This window comes from Chenopodium album, chromosome 7 (assembly GCF_948465745.1).
Source record: "Chenopodium album chromosome 7, dcCheAlbu1.1, whole genome shotgun sequence".
Taxonomy (NCBI): Eukaryota; Viridiplantae; Streptophyta; class Magnoliopsida; order Caryophyllales; family Amaranthaceae; genus Chenopodium; species Chenopodium album.
In genome coordinates this window covers 75,443,479-75,466,402 of record NC_137840.1, presented here as the reverse complement: position 1 = coordinate 75,466,402, position 22,924 = coordinate 75,443,479, and the positions used below count along the sequence as shown (strand labels likewise).

Below are 22,924 nucleotides of genomic sequence, written 5' to 3'. Positions count from 1 at the left end.
TCATTTCATTTGAATTAAAATACGTACTCAATAATCCGTATTAAATACAAAAAATATGTATATTGTCTCTGGTCAAGTGTCACAATTATTATGCAAAGCATGGATTTAGGGTACATAAGTACGAAGTCATGTTGTACAATTATAAGAAAGGTCAATATAAACTCGAGCTTTTTTTTTGAAGGAAAACAATATAACACGAGCTTGAGGTTTACCGATTTATGAAAATTTGAAGCACTACTACAAATCAAAAACTTATAATTGGTATTTGTGTGTTTAATAATTTCTAAATTAGTTTAGAAAGATCTTTGTCAAAAAAAAAAAAAAAAAATTAGTTTAGAAAATAAAAAGGCCACCTATTTTAGAAGAAAAAAAACAGATACTTCGTTGACCCGGAACCAAATTCGGGTAATTTCTACCCGAAAACACACTCCCAAAGTCCGAAATTCCCAAACTCAACTTCTACTTCATTTTCTCTTTTGAGAGAAGAAAGCTAAAGGGGTGGTGCGACTGTGTGTGCAGAGGTTTTGCTGGGGTTTAACTCAACTGTCGACGAAGGTAAGCTGCTCTATCTTTCTCTTTCTTCTTCTCTATCAATACCAATCTTTAATATTTTAATCCTATTCTAATTATTCAATGAAATGGATGAACTAGCATTTTGTTTCACTTTTAATAAGACTGTAACTTCGTAATTGAAATCCATTTTCTGTTAATTTCACTTCTCACATTGCTTTTAATTTTATATGCTCATTATAATCTATTAGCATCTGATTTGAGATTTATAAGTCCTGTGTTGATTGATGGGATATAGAAGACAATGTTTTCTTTGTGGGTATTTTAGATTATAGAAAAAGTTAGGATTTTTGTGAGATTTTACATCATATTTGTTGATATAAATTGAACTTTTATTGTATAATCAGGTCTGTCTTTAAAACCCACCGTCGAAAATCAAAAGGAATTGCATATCTTCAGCTTAGGATTTATAGTAGTTGGGAAAGATGTTTAGGGTTTATGTTAGTAAAAGATTGACCAGCTCTGATACAACTATTGGGAGCTTAAGCCACCAATTTTTGCAACGATGTTCTGTGAGTGGTACTGCAAAAGGTAAAGGAAAGGTTAAGGCAGCGCAGGAATTGAAGAAGAAATCTAAGAAGGCGCCGAAGAAAGGAGCAGTAGCAGACACCGGAGGGGGCCGTAAGTCCGGGTTGGCTGCTGAACTTGAAGAGATGGCCAAAAAGTGCTTGAATTCTCCAACCCCAATTAGGTTTTTGAAGCCTAAGGAGAGGGCACGTGAGGCGGCTCGTGAGAAATTAGGGCTTATAAGCAAAGAGCGCCAGAGGGAGATGGATATATTGAAGAAACAAGCCAAAGAAGGAACTGGTTTTGAGAAGCCATCAATGATGGGTACCCCGGGTTTGGATTTAATTTCCTTGGGTATAGTTGATGCTGATGCCATTCCAAAATATGAGCTGACAGTTGACGATGGTCGTCGACTTGCTAAAGAGTACAGTAGGGTTTTGATGAGAAGGCATCGTGTGAGGCAGAAGGCAGAGACTACGCTTCTGAGATTGAAGAAAGAGGCGATTGAGGCTTTGCCTGAACCTTTGAAAGCAGCAGCTTTGGTACCTGATATGGCTCCATTCCCTGCAAATCGGTTTATGGCTACACTGACACCACCAATCGAAGGGTATATTGACAAAATTAGGGAGGCAGCTGAAAGGACATCTGGGAAGGCAAAGCTCAGATGATTTTTGTTCAGGTATTATATTACCAAAATTTTATTCTGCTTTGCATTTCTTTGACAGTTGACTGATGATCATGGATATACTAGCTAATGACTGTGTTATATTGAGTAATTTGCTATGCTGGTAATCTGTTACTACTTAGTATTATTGGGCATGTTATTTTAACTGATTTTCTTCACTTTTGGAATACATGGTTAGAACTGAATCGCTCCTGCTAAATATTTTTTGCTTAACTTTTAATTAAAGAAGTGAATGATTTTTTAGAAATCTATGATGATTATGTTTTGGGCATTACAGTTAAGAACCTATGCATAATACCATGATTATATCTAGAGTTGTCAATTCGAGTAAACGAGTCGGGTTTAGGTCGGGTATGAGTGGGTCGGGTCAATTTAGATTAATTTCATAACCTTTGCGGGTCAGGTTTGGGTTGGGTCATGCTTGAGTCGGGTAACGTTAGGTCATACTTCTTATCGGGTTTGGGTCGGGTTAATAACAGGTCGGGTGAACAATAGGTCGGGTTTAATTCGGGTTTTCATGGGTTAAAACGGGTTAGGGTAATTCTTGGGTTCGAGTTGGGTTCGGTTCAAGTCAATAATTTGCAAGTTAGAATCAGGTCGGGTCATTCTCGGGTTTGATTCGGGTTCGGTTCATGTCAATAATTTGCGGATTATAATCAGGTCGGGTCATTCTCAGGTTCAAGTCGGGTTCGGTTCAAGTCAATAATTTGCGGGTTATAATCAGGTTGGGTCATTTCCAAGTCGAGTCATTCTCGGATTCAAGTCGGGTTATGTTCAAGTCAATAATTTGCAGGTTATAATCAGATCGGGTCATTTTCAAGTTAGGTTATATTCGGGTTCAACTAACTATAAATAGATAATTATCATTTTTATCAAGCTAATTATTTCCTTTGACTATAATATATATGGCAATATAACAGGGAACTATAATTATCTCCTTTGACCATACAACAAATATATACTATATTTAACTCTTAAATTTGAGGATGATGCTCCTTTCTTTGCTGGACGACTTGGTCGCCTAAGACAAAATGCTTTAATCAACAATAATAAGGTGGTCTAAATTGCATTTAAGGTGATTTGAAATCGGGTCAAGAACAATTTGGGTTGAATTTAGGTCAGGTCAATAAGAAGTCGTGCTAATTTCGAGTCGGGTTAGTAACAGATCGAGTTGAATTTTTTGGGTTGGGTAAGTAATAGGTATGGTAAAATTCAGGTCGGGTCAATAATAAGTCGGGTTGAATTTGGATCAGGTCAATAACAAGTCGGGTTGATTTCGGGTCTGGTTTGTAACGGGTCGGGTTAGGAATGGGTCGGGTTGAATTCAGGTTAGGTTAGTAACAAGTTGTTGGGTTTTGACGGGTTAAAACTAGGGATTGCAATGGGTCCTGGACCCGACCCAGACTCGGTTGGACCTAACCCATATTTTAGGGTCTAGGTCCTTAAATTTTAGACCCGTTAGGTCTGGGTCAGATCTGGGTCTAAGCTTAATGGGTCGGGTCTGGGTCCAAATATTATCGACCCAGACCCGACCCATGGGCTCGTTTTAAATTTTTTTTATTTTTTTAAAATTATAAATACATATATCAGTTATAATATTATTACAAATCACTTAAGGTAGTGTTTGGATTCAAGCATTTCATTTGAAATCTAGAATTTCAAATCTGGAATTTAAATTACTGACATTAAATTCCAAATTCTCTATTTGGAAAAAAACTTAGAATTTCAAATTTATCAAATTCTCTCTTCCTTGCTCTACTCCCCCTGACATTCAAATCCCCCAATTGTTTATCTAAATCTCTCTCTTCATGTTCATCCAAATCCCCAAATTGTTGACCCAATTAGGGGAGAAATCGGCATTAATCAACCAAAATCTGCCGTCATTATTTAGATTATGACATCAATCAACCCAAATTGGCATCCAAACCAAGCGAATTCGGAATTGGCATTCTAATTGACATGTCAATGGTGATCGGTGGTTAGAAAATTGATTATACTACCTTAGAAATTTTTCGATGGAAGCGAACGCACATAAGCTGCTTTAATGGAGGATAGAATCTTTGGTAGAGAATACATAGTACATTGATGGAGGAGAAAGAGCTAAGAAGTTGCTTCAATGGAAGAGAAGAGAATACAGAGTACATTGATGGAGGAGGAAGAGCTAAGAAGTTGCTTCAATGGAGGAGAGAGAGAAAAAAAATTGGGAAAACGTTAAAAGACCTAGGAGAGAGAAATTGGGGAATTTTTTTTTTTTTTTTATTTTTTTTTTTTTATTTTTTTTTTTTTTTACATGTGAGAATTTGAAATGACATCATATGAGATGGAATTTGTAATTCATTAATTTGGATATAATTATCCAATGGCTTGGATTTGGCCCAAATCAGGATTTCAAATTTTTGCATTACCCAAACAACATTTTTGGTCCAAATCAGAATTTCAAATGAAATCCTTGATACCAAACAAACCATAATATACTACGTAATTAGAGGTTTAGAAGATAAACTTTAGTAAAAGTGAGCAAATAAAACAACAAGCAACCAAGAAATTAAGTTTTTGCGGAGTATGATTTTTTTTTCTTTTCTTACATTGTCTTTTCTTTTTAATGAACAAATTATTTGTGTGTAAAAAATATGAACAAGTTTGCATCTTTTATTATTTTAATAGCACTATAGTTATAAAAAAAATTTAATGCATCTTTTATGATCATATACAAAATTATAAAAAATTAATAAAAATTAAGTTAGACCCGTTTTGGACTCGTTTTGGACTCGTTTTAGACCCGAGACCCGCTAGACCCGAACTGGGTCTGAATTTTTTAGACCCAGCAGTTCTGGGTCGGATCTGGGTCCACCTTTAAAATTTCGAGTCTGGGTCTAGGTCTCAGTGGACCCGACCCAGACCCGACCCATTGCCATCCCTAGTTAAAAGGGGTTTTGGTCAATTTCGGTTCAAGTTGGGTTTGGTGTAAGTTAATTAAATTGGCCGTTGTAAACCGGTAAATCGGTACAAGTTGTAAACCGGTAAATTGGCCTTTAAAGGCAAATTGAATGATTCCACACACCCAATTGGACTCCCGGAGGGTATTAGGGACCATGGTAAACTGACTCATATAATATATAAATTTATGGGTAGGCTTGAGTTAATAAAATCGGTCCAAGTTGTAAACCTGTAAATCGGCTGTTTAAAGGCAAATTGGATGGTTCCACCCATTCAGGTGTACTCCAAAAGGGTATTAGGGACCATTGTAAACATTACGGTAATTTTTATTTCCAGGCGAATAAAAGTAAAAAAAATTACAAAATTAAAGTAATATTCACGGATTTTGCGAGATTTTTTATGTTTCGGGGCCCGATGTCGAAAAGTATAGAAATTCTAGGGAATACCTCTCAGGGTTGTATAATGCCGTTTGGAACTATATATGATCATTATATGTTGTCATAAATGTTCGTGGTAGGCTTGAGTTAATGAAATCAATGCAAGTTGTAAACTGGTAAATTGGTCGTTTAAAGGCAAATTGGATAGTTCCACCCATACAAATGGACGCCTGGAGGGTATTAGGGACTATGGTAAACATTTGGGAAACTTTTTATTTCCGGGCGAAAATATGTCAAAAAATTCCGAAATTAAAGGCTAATATCCACGCTTTTTGAGTAATTTTGGAGGTTTCGAGGGCCAGTGTCAAAAAGCCTTAAGAATTAGGGGATACATATCAAGGTCATATTATGCCGTTTGGAAACGTATATGATCATTATATGTTGTTATAAATGTTCGTGGTAGGCTTAATTTAATGAAATCGATGCAAGTAGTAATCCGGTAAATTGACCGTTTAAAAAAAATTGGATGGTTCCGCCCCTCCTATCAGCCTCCCGAAGATTTTTAGGGAGCATGGTAAACATTTCGGCAATTTTTATTTCCAGGCGAATAAAAAGTCCAAAAATTCCGAAATTAAAGTCTAAGATCCATGCTTTTTGAGAAATTTTGGAGATTTCGAGGCTTGATGTCGAAAGCCTTGAAATTTAAGGATTACATCTCGGGGTCATATAATGTCGTTTGGAACCATATATGATCATTATATGTTGTCATAAATGTTTGTGGTAAGATTGAGTTAATGAAATCGGTTCAAGTTGTAAACCGGTAAATAGGCCGTTTGAAGGCAAATTGGATGGTTCCACCCTCACAATTGGACCCCTGGAGGGTATTAGGAACAATGATGATTATTTCGGCAATTTTTATTTACGGGCGAAAAAAAGTCAAAAATTTCAAAAATTGAGAAATTTTGGAGTTTTCGGGACCTGGTGTCTAAAAGTCTCGAAATTCTAGGGAATAGTTTGGAACTAGATGTGATCATTATTTGTTGTCATAAATGTTCGTTGTAGGCTTGAGTTAATGAAGTCGGTGCAAGTTGTAAACCGGTAAATTGGTCGTTTAATGGCAAATTGGATGGTTACATCCACCCAATTGGACCCCCAGAGGGTATTAGGGACCATGGTAAATATTTCGGCAATTTTTATTTTCGGGTAAAAAAAAATGAAAGAATTCCTAAATTGAAGGCTAAGATTAGGGCTTGGCAAAAGATCAGGTCGTGTCGGGTTCGTGTTTTAGACGACTAATTTCGGGTCAGCTACTAACCCGAACCTGATCTATTTAAAATTTCGAGTTGCAAAACCCAACATGAACCTGATATTTTCGGGTTCGGGTCAACCCGAAATTGACCTTATTTGACCCTTCTTTTTTTTAGTTTAAATCTGGTTGCTTTAAACTGAAAGTAGTCTAAAACGGATAGATTTTCATCTTCAAATAATACTTCAATTAGGTGAATAGTATAGATTATATGAATGTATAAGACCATAGAAATTATGTAAATCGTATACATTATATCAACAAAACAACAATAATAGAAATTAATAACAATTTTAAGTATATTAAACTTGTAATTTAATATCACAGCAACAAAAATCTAAAAGTAAAACAATATGTATAATAATAACGTATAATAAAATTAGAAATTAGTAAAAACAACAAGCATTATCCTATGAAAGGGAGGAGCACTTGAAGTTTGAGCACTTGCAACTTAAAGCTTGATGTTCGTGAAGGAGAGAAAGACATGAAGGACTAGCACTTGCAACTTGCAAAGGATTTAGGAATTGATTTCTTGAGAGTCGAAAAGAGAGAAAATTGATGTTGATAGTTGATTTACCTTAGGAGATTACACTTTGAAGCCCTTAAAGAGAGAAGATTAGAAAAAGAGGAGTAAGGAGCAACGACTTCATCTAATGAAAAAGATCCTTAGGGTTTTACTTTTTATAAAGAATATGGATTTGGGCTTGGGCTTGGGCTTGGGCTTGGGCTTGGGCTTGGGCTTGGGCTGTTACTTCAGAGTTTTTAAAAATATTTATTCCTAATTTGTTTTTGGGTTATTCAGGTTAGGTTTGGGTTAACCCGACTTGATTTCGACCTAATTAATGTTCGGGTTATATGAGTCATTTTCGAGTTGGAATTTTTAACCTTAACCTAACCCATTTAATTTTCAGGTCGAGTTTGTGTTGACCCATTTAAGTTTTCGGGTCGAAAATCTCATTTCGAAAGTTTCGGGCAGGTGTTTGAAAAGAAATGAGATTTTATTAGATACATCTTGGGGTCATATAATGACGTTTGAAACCATAAATGACCGTTATATGTTGTCATAAATGTTCGTGGTAGGCTTGAGTTAATGAAATAAGTGCAAATTGTAAACCGGTGGCCGTTTAAATCTAAATTGGATGGTTACACCCACCTAATTGGACTACCGGAGGGTATTAAAAACCATGGTAAACATTTCGACAATTTTTATTTTCGGGCGTAAAAAAGTCAAAAAATTCAAAAATTGAAAGCTAATATTCACGCTTTTTGAGAAATTTTTGAGGTTTCGGGGCCCGGTGTCGAAAAGCTTTGAGATTTTAAGGGATACATCTCGGGGGTCATATAATACTGTTTTAAACCATAAATGTTCATTATATGTACTCATAAATGTTCATGGTAGGCTTGAGTTAATGAAATCGGTGCAAGTTGAAAACCGGTAAATTCACCATTTAAAGGCAAATGGGATGGTTCCACCCACCCAATTGGACTCCCGGAGGATATTAGGTACCATGGTAAACATTTCGCCAATTTTTATTTCTGGGCAAAGAAAAGTAAAAAAATTCTTAAATTAAAGGCTAATATCCACGATTTTTGAGAAATTTTGGAGGTTTCGGGGCCTGGTGTCGAAAAGCCTTTAGATTTTAGTGGATACATCTCGGGGTCATATAATGCCGTTTGGAGCTATAGATGATCATTATATGTTGTTATAAATGTTTGTGGTATGCTTGAGTTAATGAAATCGGTGCAAGTTGTAAACCGGTAAATTGACCGTTTAAAGGCAAATTGTATGGTTCCACCCACCTAATTAGACTCCCGGAGGGTACTTGAGACCATGGTAAACATTTCGGCAATTTTTATTTACGGGTTAAAAAAAAGTCAAAAAATTAAAAAATTGAAGGCTTATATCCACGGTTTTGAGAATTTTTGGAGTCTTTAGGGCTCCGGTGTCGAAAAGTCTTGAAATTTTAGGGAATACATCTCATGGTCATATAATGTCGTTTGGAACCCTATATGATCATTATTTGTTGTCATAAATGTTCGTTGTAGGCTTAAATTAATGAAATTTGTGTAAGTTGTAAACCGGTAATTTGGTCGTTTAAAGGCAAATTGGATGGTTCCACCCACCCAATTGGACTCACGAAGGGTATTTGGGACCATGGTAACCATTTCGTCAATTTTTATATCCGGCGAAAAAAAGTCAAAAAATTCCAAAATTGAAGGCTTATATCCACGGTTTTTGAGAAATTTCGATTGTTTCAAAGCCGGGTGTCGAAAAGCATTGAGATTTTGAGGGATACATCTCGGGGTCATATAATGCCGTTTGGATCCATGTGTGATCTTTGAATGTTGTCATAAATGTTCGTGGTAAGCTTGAGTTATTGAAATCGGTGCAAGTTGTAAACCGGTAAGTTGATCGTTTAAAGGCAAATTGGATGATTCCACCAAGCCAATTGGACTCTAGGCGGGTATTAGGGACCATGGTAACACTTCGGCAATTTTTATTTTCGGGTGAAAAAATGTCAAAAAATTCTAAAATTGAAAACTAGTATCCACGCTTTTTGAAAATTTTTGGAGGTTTCGGGTAGAGCTGTTACTTTGGATAAACGGGTCAGGTTTGGGTCGGTAAGAGTGGGTCGGGTCAATTCGGATTAATTTCATAACCTATGCGGGTCGGGTTTAGGTTGGGTTATGCTTTAATCGGGTCACGTTGGGTCATACTTCTTATCGGGTTTAGGTCGGGTTCTATTCGGACAGGGTGCATAATAGGTCGGGTTTTATTCGAGTTTCACGGGTTAAAACGGATTAGGGTAACTCTCGGGTTCAAGTCGGAATCGGTTCAAGTCAATAATTTGCGGGTTAGAATCAGGTCGGGTCATTCTCGAGTTTGAGTCGGGTTCGGTTCAAGTCAATAATTTGCGGGTTATAATCAGGTCGGGTCATTTTCAAGTCGGGTCATTCTCGGGTTCAAGTCGGGTTCGATTCAAATCAATAATTTACGGACTATAATCAGGTTGGGTCAATCCAAGTCGGGTCATTCTCGGAGTCAAGTCGGGTTATGTTCAAGTCAATAATTTGCCTGTGACAATCAGGTCGAGTCATTTCCAAGTCAGGTCATATTCGGGTTCAACTAATTATAAATAGATAAATATCATTTTTATCCAGCTAATTATTTCCTTTGACTATAATATATATGGCAATATACTAGGGAATTATAGTTTATAATTTATGAAGATAATTATCTCCTTTGACCATACAACAAATATATACTATATTAACTCTTAAATTTGAGGATGATGCTCCTTTCTTTTGCTGGCCTGGACCGACTTGGTCTCCCTAGACAAAATGCTTTGGTTAACAATAATAAGGTGGTCTAAATTGCGTTTAAGGTGATTTCAAATCGGGTCAGGAACAATTTGGGTGGAATTTAGGTCAACAACAAGTCGTGTTGATATCGAGTCGGGTTAGTAACAGATCAGGTTTAATTTTTGGGTCGGGTTAATAATAGGTCTGGTAAAATTCGGGTCGGGTCGGGTCAATAACAAGTCGAGTTGAATTTGGGTCAGGTCAATAACAAGTCGGGTTGATTTCGGGTTGAGTTTGTAACAGGTTGGGTTGGGAACGGGTCGGGTTGAATTTAGGTCAGGTTAGTAACAAGTCGGGTTAAATTCGGGTTTTGACTGGTTAAAACGAGTTTGGGTCAATTTTGGTTCAAATCGGGTTCGGTTCAGGTCAATAATTTACGGGTTACATTCGGGTCGGGTCATCTTCAGGTCATTTCATGTTCGGGTTCGGGTCTCACATACTCGGGTCTAGGGTTTGTTTCAGGTCGGGTTAGGTCGGGTTTGGGTCACCATTTTTTCGGGTTCAGATGGGTTGGTTAATAATCGGGTTTGAGTCTGTATTTCGGGTCGGGTCAACTTTTGACAGCTCTAATTATATCTGGTAAATTCTTGTGTTTGCATATATTACTGTGTCTTGCTATCTTTGTACTTCACTTCTTCTAGCAACCAAAGTGGGTAGTTGCTGCCCCTTACAGACATCATTTCATAAATTAGCAAAAAAAAAAATTATGAGCAGGGATATAAAGCTGCGCTTAAAGTCTAATTTAATTAAATAGTGAATCATTATCACACTTTACCCTTCATGTTTAAATAATATTTACTTTAAAATTGGTACAGTTATGCACAATGACTACATAAAGGAGATAATAGGTTTTGGAGGCACTTAGCTGAAGTTGAAACATGAATGTGAGTTGGGAAAGATATAGTTTCTTAAACCTGTGTAGCAAGCATCAGTTTCCTTATAGGCTTAAAGTGAAGAAAGAAATGGTTCTGAAACTCAGAAAATAGATGGTGATATTAAGGAATGGAAATTACATAATCAATTTTTTGTCTTTCACACGGCATGCTTGGGCTATAGGGAAAAAAGAACTGATGATGAGAATGATGGGATTAGAGAGTGGTAGAAGGGATGTATTATAATGCTGGGGAAAGAAGAAATGGGATGTATTACAATATTACCCCATTCCACCTATCACCGCTACCCCATTTTCCCGGGTAGAGCTATACTTATCACACATTTCAAACAGTTTAACAGGAAAACTGTGATATTGCAAAAGTAGAGACTAAAATGGTTAAATACAGTTGCAAACCTCCCTCTGCATTAAAGCAAAACTGGTGGATTTCCTGCAATCCGTTATGTACTTAGAGGGTTGTAGAAAGGCTCCTGAGATGAGATGTTTACTTTATGTCTATGCATTAGATTTTGATTACACAAGTGGACTGTACTTGTTTTTAGTATTTGTGCTTGACATGTGCTTTTAAGGTAGGAATAGTTATGCCTCAACTCTCTAACTACCCTTGTCATATGTACCGCCTATTAAGATCCCCTCTTGAAGGCTACCTCATGCAAGAGCCAAACGGCAGCTGACAATTTTTTTCCATGAATTAGAGGGAAGTTATTACACTTGTTTTTTATGAATAAACAAATTAACTAACATTACTTCAGTTTGACTAAAGTCATGAGCCATGTTGTGGTCATTGTGGAACTTGCTTAGGGGTTGGAATATCTGGGAGAAAATCTGAGAAAGAACGAAGGGAAGGTTCCTGCTCCCCTGTTGGCATTCCAAGATCTACCATATTGTTCATCTATTTATATTTATGACACCAATCCTGAAATTACATCAGGATTCTCAATTATGACATTAAACTCGCTATTTAATTTAAAGCTCAATGTTTAATTTAGAGCGGAAATAGGAAGGGTGCCTTAATAATTGGCCTAATCACCTTAGAGAATGAAGATTAACCTTTGAGAATGAAGTTGACACAAGATCCGAGACCAGGTAAAGTCATAGGCCCCACCGAAAGAACCTTTAGAACACTCTGTTGAAAGATTGGGAATTACATGTGCTAGTTTCCACCGTAGTTTGACCTGGGTTGGCCCTAGAAATCTCATTCATTCTTGGGACTCTTGTAAGGGCTCATTTTGAATTTTCATGCTAAACAACAGTTATAGTAAGATTTTCCTCTCTATAGTTTCACTAAAGCTTGACTGCACACCCACCTACCCACTTTTTAACTTAGTTCTTTTCATTCACCTTATAATCTCCGTGCCATTTCTCTGTGTAACACTATATTAAGGGGCAGACGGAGTGAAGGTCGTAATTTATGCCCTCTTCCAGGGACACGACAAATCTCAACGTCGAGTCATTAGAAAGTTGGAAATGTTGAATAATGTCTAATTTTATTATCACCTAATCCAACTTTTTCTGTCCTAAACAAATGGTGGAACATCTGTAGAAAATTGGAAAGAAAATTGGTCTCTCTCATGCAGGCATTCCAAGGCAGCTAATAGATCCAATCCTAGTTCTAACTTAGAAGCTTAAAACTCTGGTATTAGATCCTATCCTTTTGTAGGTACAACTGCCTATTCTTGTGAAGAATCTTATTGAAGCTGCATCTGATCTCAAACCATGATCAACACTTATGTCCATGGTGTAAGAGCCATGAGACCCCATGAGTCAGTAAGAGAAACATATCATCAATTCATCATGTTGTTTGATGACTTTGATCGTACAGAGTGATATTATAAATTGGCCAATGTTATGATTTGTAGGTTGTTCTACAGATTTAATGCCATCTTCTTTGTCATGCTGATAGAGTCATTTAAGTCAAGTTGCAGACAGTTGAGTCAGCTGTGTGTTGCATTATAGTGCCGGAGTTGTTGATTGATGTAAATCCAAGATAACAAAGATGACTGTACTCAAACGAGAATACTATCAACATTAATGCTTTCATTGTATTTTTATGCCTCCAAAATTCTAGCTTTTTTTTATTTTAACTGACATCTTGCAGATCCCTGTATTTCAGATTCCGATGAAATGGAGCCTCAGACTATTGCGCAAGGCAAGCATTAAGAGTGTACCTGGCTTACGACATTGGAGTTGCAAATTGAATAACTTGGTGCTTATTAGGGATAGACCATTTATCCTTTCATATAGATAATCTTGTTCTACAGCGCAGTTTTTGTGGTGCTTAGCATGCTGCATTCTTATCACAAACCTTGGTTTCTCTTGCCTTTATTTTGTTACTGGTATATTAAAGTAAGATTATTTTTTAAATTATTTTTTGCTATAAGAGGTAAGAAGAACATTTGATAGTTACTTGTCAAAGTAGTACCTCAGTTACATTTCAAACCACTCCGACATGTTATCTGAATTAGCACCTCCCAAGGATTGCCAAATAACATACTGATCTACACATTTGAGTAACCAAAACTCGCATTGTATCGTATTTGTTGAGCAAGTTAATCTAAATTCTTAACTCATAGTGTATGATATTTTTTATCGAAGTTAATCTCAATGACAGGAACAATGAGAGACAATTTATTACATTCATAATTTGCCCAACGTTGAGAACCAAGTCTTTCTCAACTATCCTCGATTTTGAATTCAACATCTCACTTTCACCTATATACCAAATTAGGGCTGTTAATTTGTAATTGAATTTTGACAATTACACATTCTAGGCAAGTAAATTCTTTAAATCAATTGAAGACTGGAGCAATATTTTTGACACATACAACTACACAAGGAGGATAGTCTAGAGATGGACTGTATATTTATTGAGCCATCAAATGCCTTGAGCATAAATATCAAACAATTACCACTCGAATAGTAAGTAATTCACGCATGTAAAGAGATTAGTACATCAATTTCTTTTAATCAAACTCAGAAAATATAGTTGACAACAAAGGTTCGGCAGAAGTAAAATTGCATTTTAAGCAGAGCAAACTTAGATTGCTCATATCTTATCAATATCTTCATCCTCAAACTCAATGTAGTCTTCACCATCACCCTCTTCGTCCTCATCCATGGTATTGCTGATACCTTCGTTAAGCCTGATGTTGTCGGGCAACTCACCATAAGCCTTCAGCAACCTGGCTTCATCGGGCATGTACTTAAGGATAACATCGGCCTTGTCATCCTATACACACAAGCAAAAGCAAAAGCAAAAGCAAAGTTAGTCTCAATTGCACAACCAAGCAAACAATCAATCCATCCTCACAAGTACCTATTACACCGTATTACTTCAAACAATTTAGCAAGACAGAACTACACATCTACACTCCAGTCATTGCGACAAAAACACAATCAATAACCGCGTTTAGTGTCAATTGAACAATCGATCAATCCACCAATCCATTCTCATATGTATGATTACTTGCATTAAAGCAAGACAAAACTCTACATCAACACTCTAGTCAGTATTGATGGTCATTGCGACGAATATACAATCAAAAACAGAGTTTAGTCTCAATTGCACAACCAATTTAAAACTCGTATAAGTACGATTAAAGATTAATTACCTAAAAGCAAGCTGAAAAGCGTACCCTTCAAAATTACTAGTCAATATTGATGGCCATAAAACGCAATCAAAATAATCCTCTTTTTTGCTCAATTATTGAATATAATACTAACACAATCATCATCAATTACAAGCAGAATAGGATTGAACTATACCATAAAGACAGTTAATTCCGTGTTAAATTGACAAAAGCTTTCGTATTTTCCAGAATTTCACCTCTATAGGTTAATGATTTATATTATAACGAACATATAATATAAATCAAAGCATAAAACACGTTAAAATTCAATAATAATCTAGCTCGTAATAAAATATAAAAATAAAATCAAACACAATTTCTTCATCTCTTTCAATTTCTTAAATCCAATCAAAATCCAAAACCACCACGGAAAATCAATCAATCAATTCAACAACAACAACAACAATCAAACCCTAAACAAAAAAATCAATAAAATTAATTGAAGAAAAAAACCTGATAATCACGGAGACCGACGAGGATGATATCACCAGCAGCGATCCAGACTTTCTTATGCATCTTACCACGAATATGACAAAGACGCTTAGCATTATCAATACACATGGCTTCACATCGGCCATTACCAAGCATACGAAGAACTTGAGCGTATTCCTGTCCATCTTCTTTGAATACAAGTTCTCTCTTTTCATCATCGGCTTCATTCTTACCTCTCTTCCTGTTCTTTCCTCCCTTTCCCTTGTTCTTCGGCATCTTCGACTCTTTCTCTCTCTTCTCTTTCGCTTGAGCTTTCTCTCTCTAACAGCAAACCCTAGAACGGACGGTTCTGATTGATTTGGGTGTTTCTAGGTTTTCCTTTCCCTCTTTTCTTCTTTCCTTCAATTCGGAATTCAGAATAGAAATACGAGTAATAAATAGATGAGGTCGATTTTATATTGTTTTTTAATTTTAATTCGTGTTCAAATCGGATTTTGGGGGTTTATATAGATAGCGTGGAGGCCACGGAGTATCTCAGCTTGGGTCGGTTATGCTTTTTTCTTATTGGACTAGTTTGTGGCGGTTTTGTTTGTGGGCTTCTTGTGTCGAACCCGATTCCGAATTGAAGAATACTGGACCCGATTCATTTCACCTTATTTTGACTCTTAAAAAGTTTAAGGATTTATAAGTTCGGATTATTTAACTTCAAGAATAATAATTCCCGATAAACTCTTATAAAGATTACACAAATTTAATTTTTAAGTATAACAAGTTTTAACAACGTATACATTTTTGATAGGTTTATATGTTAATGTTTGATATGACAACGCTCGAAAAAGAGTGACCATTGATAAAGAATCAATTCCTAACGACAATGCTTGAAAGGTGGTAAGCAATCTGTACTTGAGTGTAATATACACTTCTCTTCTCGAATATTATGACAAGTATTCGTATGAAAGATAAGCCTTCAAAGGAAATTAAACTTCCATTAACACTTGAGTGACCTTAGGAAACCATACTACATACACTTCAATTATGTGCCTAGAGTAGCCCAATTTCCAGGAGAATTAGATGAAGAGGTATTTTGAAATGAAATCTCTAATTTTGGTAACACCGATCTCATTGTATATATACCATAAACGATTATAACCATCCGTAAACAAAGAATAAGGCAAGGCTTTAATACTTCATAGGCATTTCATGTAGAAATGAAGAATGAGTAACCCCATACTGGAGCAGCATAACAAGTTGGTGGTTAATACAACATCTCAAGCACATTTACATTGAATCTCCTCTGCTTTACAGGCCTATCGGCAAGGACAACATTGTGAGATCCCATTAATTTTGATCTCTCACATACTAAAACGATAAGTTACATGTTAGCTCGTCTATATTGCCCTAAAATGTACGGTTCCTGTGAAGCCCTAAGAAAGGGAAAGTTACAATAACACAAAAGTTTTCAAGGATAGCAAAGATTGCCAAAAGTTTTTTGAGGAAGACACAAATTCAAGTCAATGCCTAATGGTGAGCTCGGCTCTAAGATGCAGGATGCCATTGATGAAATAAAGGCTATCGTCTGCCATAAACGAGGTCCATGGTATCCCAAACAGATTTCTGTAACCAACTGCTTTACCCCCCATAAATGTGTAGTTTCCTTTGTATTTGCTCTGGAAGTCTTCTGTGGGCTTCGACCTTGCAGCAAACTCATAGTCAACTGCAAATGTTACTGACCCTTTCTCCTGCATTCCCAGGAACAACCCAAAGCAATGAAAGGAGCTCTGCTGATCCATGTTGCAATGGGCTGACAGAAAGAATCCTTGCCCACCTAAATGAAACGCTTGAGAATATACTCGACCAGATGGGAATAGATTTGCACACTCCTCCCTCTTCAAATCCAAGTACACAACACACTGCTGGCGGGGAAGTTCAAACTCAACCACCTTAACAGGGCGATACTTGTAAGCACGTTCTAAAAAGCGACGGTTTGTGGAGGCTGATTCTTCTGCAGCCAATATTCGTTGTCGATGTGGAGCCTCAGCCTTGAAGAAGAGTGCCTCAAGAACAAGTTTGGATGACACCTCATGATCAAAGTCTGGACAGCTTAGAACCTTTCTCAACTTCCGGCAGGTCATGTATGGAAAGCGAATGAATCGACCGAGACGGGTGGCCAAAATTTCGCGGCGCTCTTCTAGTTTCGGGAATTGAGCCCTGGCCCACTTCAAGACAAAGTCATAAACTGCATCCTCAGATGCCACCTGAAGATCATCACTGCAAAGAATAGCCTCAATTCCAGCAATGGGTAAAGCCATGACCTCTTCTTGGAACCTTCAAAGAATAAAACTCTCATTAAGGCATTTCATCAAAAAAAAAAATCACTCATGCAAGAAAGGCATGCTCAAAACAAAGGGGGGAATAACATATTTGGAATTACAGCATTAACGGAGCTCTTATTTGGAGCAGAACAGTGAATAGCCTAGATTCTACATTCTACAGAAGTGAGAAAAAAACATACTTGGAAATATCCTTGTAACGATCAGCAAGGTATTGCTTTGCTGCATCAGTCAATGGCTGAACTGCCTCGGCCATTAAAACACTGGACGGAAGCTCAAGATAAAGTAGAGCAGACTCAGGGGTCATAGGCAAATTACGCAACAAACGACTACAATATCTCATACATGAAGCAACCTCAAATTTATCCGCAGCCATTAATACGTCAAGCAAGGCTGGGGCTGTATTTGCAGATAAGGTGTTGCTGTACATGAAGTTTAGAAGCTCCATTAGAGCAGCTTCCTCTGTCATAAAAAAAGCAGAAACATACTGTGAGAAAATAATTTTAAGTAAAAATAAATCTTTCACTTCAAAGCAAGATGGTCAGCCAACCAGTTTTTCGCAAAGGAGGGGTAAGAAGATGTCACTGAAATGCATCTAAACAAAACTTAAAAGGCGCTGGATAATAAATCAGCAAGGCTTGAGAGCATACCGGATGCATTAATGCGTAAAGTCACATGCCTCTGTTCAGACTCCCTCATACCATTCGAGAATAGCTGCACCAAAATAAACAATAAGAAATTAAAGTATCACCAACTAGGACTTGTACAAGTAGATTTGACGTGGTGTGACTAGTAACTGAGAAAGTTTAAGCTACCTTATAGAAAAAAGGACTTTTGGCTGCTAAGATAGGAGAGCTGATATGCAAGGTTTGCACATTCACGATTGTTGAACATTCCATGCTCCATGATGAATCATTGCTATTGGCCCCTTCATCTCCTATACAGTCACACAAGGAAACTATGAATATAACAACCTACACCGAGAATAGAACAAAAAAAAGTATGATGTCTAATTAAATATAGGTTTTTCAGAAAGATTAACAATGTAGGAACTGAATTACAGCTTCAGCTCCTTCCCCCAGAGGCAGGCTTGTGGACCTTGGATGAAAGGAGTTGTGCAAGAAGATCTTAATAAAGTTCCTAGAGCACAAAGATAATAAGGATCAAATGGGAAAATTCCTTCCATCACATCAAAATGGGTTCTCATTAGGAAAGCATTACAATGATAAAACAACAATTAAGACCGTTGCTATTGGAATAGTTGATCATTATATAATAGTAACACCAACATCTCTTGCATGTTATTATGTTTAGGGCTCAAGTGTTCACTCAGAAGGTGATACCAACTCCATCAGTTGTATCTACACTAAGCATATATTTATCAGGTGTCTAACTGTCTACAATTCAGAGTTTAATGGAGACTTCAGAGCAAGAAGAACAAAGATGTATAGATACTCATGAAATAATCATGAAGCCAGCAGTTCTATAATCTGTACTTTTCATCAGATTCCAGATAATGACCTTGTAACTGGAAAGTACTAACAAGACAATATTTGATCTTTATGCAAACAAATCTTGCAATTCTCCTCAAATATAGAAATTAAACATCACTAAAAAGATCAGCAGTATAGTAAATTTAATTTTCAAAATGAATTTAAATTCAGAGCTGAAATTGTGCAAATAAGAGTTGAAATATTCAACCACCTGAAGGTACTTCTTCAACCATCGCAACAGCTTCCTCATCATCATTTTCACATGCTAAACCATCATCGCCATCATATTGATTCAAAACCTGCTCCTCAGGACACACAGTAACTTCTGTACCTGATGAGACAATGATAAGTTAACAATGATCACATGCATAACCTTAGTTAAACACATGAAGCCGAACATACAATTCAAAGAAATAAAAGCGCTAATCCATTAATTGATATACATTGTCAAGGTATATTCTAAGTAAAGAAATTTTGAACAAGTTACTGCTAAACATACAGAAGAAAAGTTACCACAAGTATTCCCCAACATAAGATCCTTACTCATTTCTCTTTATTTCCACATTCCTGAAGAAAATTAAACTAAACCACACACGTCATATACTACCTCCGCTTCATATTATTTGCAACGATTTGACATAAAGTAGAGAGGAAAAATGTCTAATCGTTGCAAATAATATGAAACGGAGATAGTATATGAGAAGTCCTTTGCCTTAACAATTTCATGCACAGGACATAACAACAAATATACAAACAGATTAAACGATGATTAACTGCGTAAAATGGAAGATATGGAGCAGCATTTCATACTTGCAAGACACAACACAAATACAATGTCAAACCCTCAGAACCAAGACGTAACTACATTCAAAAGGGGCTGCACATTACTCCTATGCGGAACCTAAATTCATCAGCCCTTCAGTCAATCAAACATTTCGCACCCGAAACAAGAGCAATTTCCAGTTACCCACACCAACTAAAGAGATATTCAACATGTAATCAAACCACGGATTAAGTAGCAGCTTATGTAAACTTCCGACTTCATAATCCTAACAATGCTCCTCTATGAACCAAATTTAAGCTTCATCCTTCCAATAACACTCAAAATTTTCCCTCATTTCCGTTAATTTCATTCATTAAACATGCAATTGGTTTGTAATTCAATAACCACTCTAAATCTCTAATTCACCTAATTTCATTTCCACCAAATAAAAAACAACCCAGAAAATCATTACACCTAACGTACGCAAAAATCAAATGAACAACCAATTTCATCAAAACCCAGTTCAATTCCAAAAGAACAAATTAAAAAAAATGAAAAAAATCATACCATCAATGTTATGATCATCAATGAGAACATCTTTCTTAAAATCCTCACGCCTACGCTTGCGATGACGAGCCCAATCAAAGAGACTACAACAACCATCAGCGTCGGATTTAGAATCGGAAGGTCCGGCCATAACCTCGATCCGAAGAACACGGTCCGAAAAATTGCTATCATTAAAAGCAAACCCGAAATTCCCCTCTTTCGGTGACCTATCATATTCTGATTCCATCACCGTTCTTGGATCGAACAAATCCCTGTTCATATTCTTCATTTTTCTGCACCAATTAATCCCCAATTTTTCTGGGAATTTTCAAATTTTGAATTCCTGTAAAAACCCTAAAGAGCTAGGTTTTTTAATTGATTTTTTTTTAAGAGGTAGAAGAAGAGAAGAAGAAGAAGATTCTTGTCTATCTATCTTCTTCTGTCTCCTCTCTTCTAAACTCTGTCTAAATTCTTACAATATTTCGTAAAAATTAAAAAAACAAAAAATAGATTTTAATTTTTTTTATAATAATTTAATTGAGAGTAGGAAGATAAGGAGAAGAAAATGAATTGTTCAACCTAAAAATAAATAATTGGGGGTAGTTGTGCACCTAAGATTAACAACATTTTAATTTTAAGCTGAGTAGGAACTAGGAAGGTTAAAGTTACTGGTTGTTTAAATTTTAAGAGATGACAGCTCAGGAGGTTCAACACGTGGCTGCAGATAATTGGTCTGTGGTTTGAGTAGAATTAGAATTGGAGGTGGTTTGACATTTTTGACTCTGGCATATCAAATTTTTTTATAACGTGTTTTAGGGGAAAAAGCAGTTACTGCGTTTTTTGACGAGAATTACCGCGTGAAGTATTGACCACCTAAAAATCAAATGGAGGTTTCAGATTATAGACTTTAATTTTTGGAATTCGGATTACGGAGTGTAACTTTTCCTAATGTATAGGAAATGAACTAGAAAAAGTTTTGGCTTGGATTAGCCCAAAGTTAAACTTGGCTACCAAGCATGGCACAAAAATGAGGATCCATAGTGAAAATAAAGATTTTTTTTTTTTACCAATCAAATAGGCATGGCAAGGTTATAGACCTCTCCTACTTTACATCTCTTTACTTTCTTAATTGAAATCACGTAAAGAGTTGTTTAATATAGACATATAGTTTAGATTGAGGGTCTGTTTTAATTTACTGAACTGAACTATTTATGAGATCGAGAGAAAAAAATTAGGAACTGAACTTAACTAATTGGAGTTGAACTGAGCTGAAATTAAGCTAAAGAGAACACGTTCTTATCAACACATATTATGAATGTACAAGTAAATCAATTTCAAACACTTCTACTTATATGGTGTTCCCCGAGATATATCCCCTAGAATTTCAAGACTTTTCGCCACCGGACCTCGAAACCTCCAAAATTTCTGAACAAGTGTGGATATAGCCTTCAATTTTGGAATTTTTTAACTTTTTTTCACCCGAAAATAATAACTGACGAAATGTTTACCATGATCCCTAAAACCCTCTTGGAATCCAATTACATCTGGTAAAATTTTCGATTTACAACTTGCACCGATTTCATCAATTCAAGCCTACTACAAACATTTATGACAATATATAATGATCATATATGGTTCCAAACGACATTATATGACCCCGAGATGTATCCCTTAAATCTCAAGCCTTTTCGACACCGAACCCCGAAAATTCAAAAATTTCTCAAAAAGCATGGATATTAGCCTTCAATTTTGGAATTTTTGACTTTTTTTGGCCCAAAAATAAAAATTGCCGAAATGTTTTCCATGGTCCCTTATACCCTCCGGGTGTCCAATTGGTTGGGTGGAATCATCCAATTTGCCTTTAAACGGCCAATTTACCGGTTTACAACTTGTTTCAATTTCATTAACTCAAGCCTACCACGAACATTTCTGACAACATATAATGATCATTTATGGTTCCAAACGACATTATATGACCCCGAGATATATCCCTTAAAATCATATTTCTTTTCAACAACGGGCCCCGAAACCTTCGAAATTTCTTAAAAAGCGTGGATATTAGACTTCAATTTTGATATTTTTTTTTTCGCACCGAAATAAAAATTTCCAAAATGTTTACCATGGTCTCTAATACCCTTTAGGAGTCCAATTGGTTGGGTGGAACTATCCAATTTGCCATTAATAAACGAACAATTTACCGGTTTACAACTTGCACCAATTTCATTAACTCAATCCTACCACGAACATTTATGACAACATATAATAATGATCATATATGGTTCCAAAAAATTTTATATGACCCCGAGATGTATCCCCTAAAATCTCAATTGTTGTAAACACCGCACCCCGAAACATTCGAAATTTCCCAAAAACCGTGGATATTAGCCTTCAATTTAGAAATTTTTTGACTATTTTTTGCCCGGATATAAAAATTGCCGAAATATTTACCATGCTCCATAATACCCTCCGGGGGTCCAATTGGGTGGGTGGAACCATCCAATTTGCTTTTAAAAGACCAATTTGCAAGTTTACAACTTGCACCGATTACATTAATTCTAGCATACCACGAACATTTATAAAACCAAATAATGATCATATATGGTTTTAAACAACATTATATGACCCCAAGATGTATTCCCTAGAATTTCAAGACTTTTCGACACCGTCCCGTAGACTCCAAAAATTCTCTAAAAGCGTCTATATAGCCTTCAATTTATGAATTTTTGACTTTTTTTCGCCCGGAAATAAAAATTGCCGAAATGTTTACCATAGTCTCTAATATCCTCCGAGGGTCCAATTGGGTGGGTGGAACCAACCAATTAGCCTTTAAACGGTCAATTTACCGGTTTACAACTTGCGCTGATTTCATTAACTCAAATCTACTACAAACATTAATGACAACATATAATGATCATATATGGTTCCAAATGGTATTATATGACCCTGAGATTTATCCCCTAAAATCTCAAGCCTTTTCGACACCGGGCCTCGAAACCTCCAAAATTTCTCAAAAAACGTGAATATTAGCCTTAAATTTTGGAATTTTTTGACAATTTTCCGCCTGTAAATAAAAATTGATCTGAAAAAATGTATA

General features: G+C 36.3%; 3 protein-coding genes across 5 annotated transcripts; 1 reads left to right on the top strand and 2 right to left on the bottom strand.

Annotated features, from left to right (window-relative positions):
- Window positions 1-404: 404 nt before the first annotated feature.
- LOC145639627 (uncharacterized) lies at window positions 405-13,043 on the top strand. 2 transcript variants are annotated; one of them, XM_081690914.1, is made up of 3 exons: window positions 405-555; window positions 918-1,756; window positions 12,751-13,043. In XM_081690914.1, the coding sequence occupies exon 2, from the start codon at window positions 996-998 to the stop codon at window positions 1,743-1,745; it is 750 nt and encodes a 249-aa protein (XP_081547040.1). In that variant the 5' UTR covers window positions 405-555; window positions 918-995; the 3' UTR covers window positions 1,746-1,756; window positions 12,751-13,043. The 2 variants fall into 2 exon arrangements, with proteins under 2 accessions (XP_081547040.1, XP_081547039.1); XM_081690913.1 differs by having other exon boundaries at window positions 12,736-13,043.
- Window positions 13,044-13,478: 435 nt separating this feature from the next.
- LOC145639625 (eukaryotic translation initiation factor 1A) lies at window positions 13,479-15,171 on the bottom strand. The gene is made up of 2 exons (XM_081690909.1): window positions 14,720-15,171; window positions 13,479-13,866 (listed from the first exon to the last, which is right to left on the bottom strand). The coding sequence occupies exons 1-2, from the start codon at window positions 14,972-14,974 to the stop codon at window positions 13,684-13,686; spliced, it is 438 nt and encodes a 145-aa protein (XP_081547035.1). The 5' UTR covers window positions 14,975-15,171; the 3' UTR covers window positions 13,479-13,683.
- Window positions 15,172-15,953: 782 nt separating this feature from the next.
- On the bottom strand, window positions 15,954-20,400 carry LOC145639626 (BTB/POZ domain-containing protein POB1-like). Of its 2 annotated transcripts, none has more exons than XM_081690911.1 (6): window positions 19,852-20,400; window positions 18,733-18,846; window positions 17,844-17,965; window positions 17,679-17,742; window positions 17,211-17,490; window positions 15,954-17,023 (listed from the first exon to the last, which is right to left on the bottom strand). In XM_081690911.1, exons 1-6 carry the CDS (start codon window positions 20,117-20,119, stop codon window positions 16,210-16,212), a joined length of 1,662 nt encoding a protein of 553 aa, XP_081547037.1. In that variant the 5' UTR covers window positions 20,120-20,400; the 3' UTR covers window positions 15,954-16,209. The 2 variants fall into 2 exon arrangements, with proteins under 2 accessions (XP_081547037.1, XP_081547036.1); XM_081690910.1 differs by having other exon boundaries at window positions 18,733-18,852; window positions 19,852-20,397.
- Between the last annotated feature and the right edge of the window lie 2,524 nt (window positions 20,401-22,924).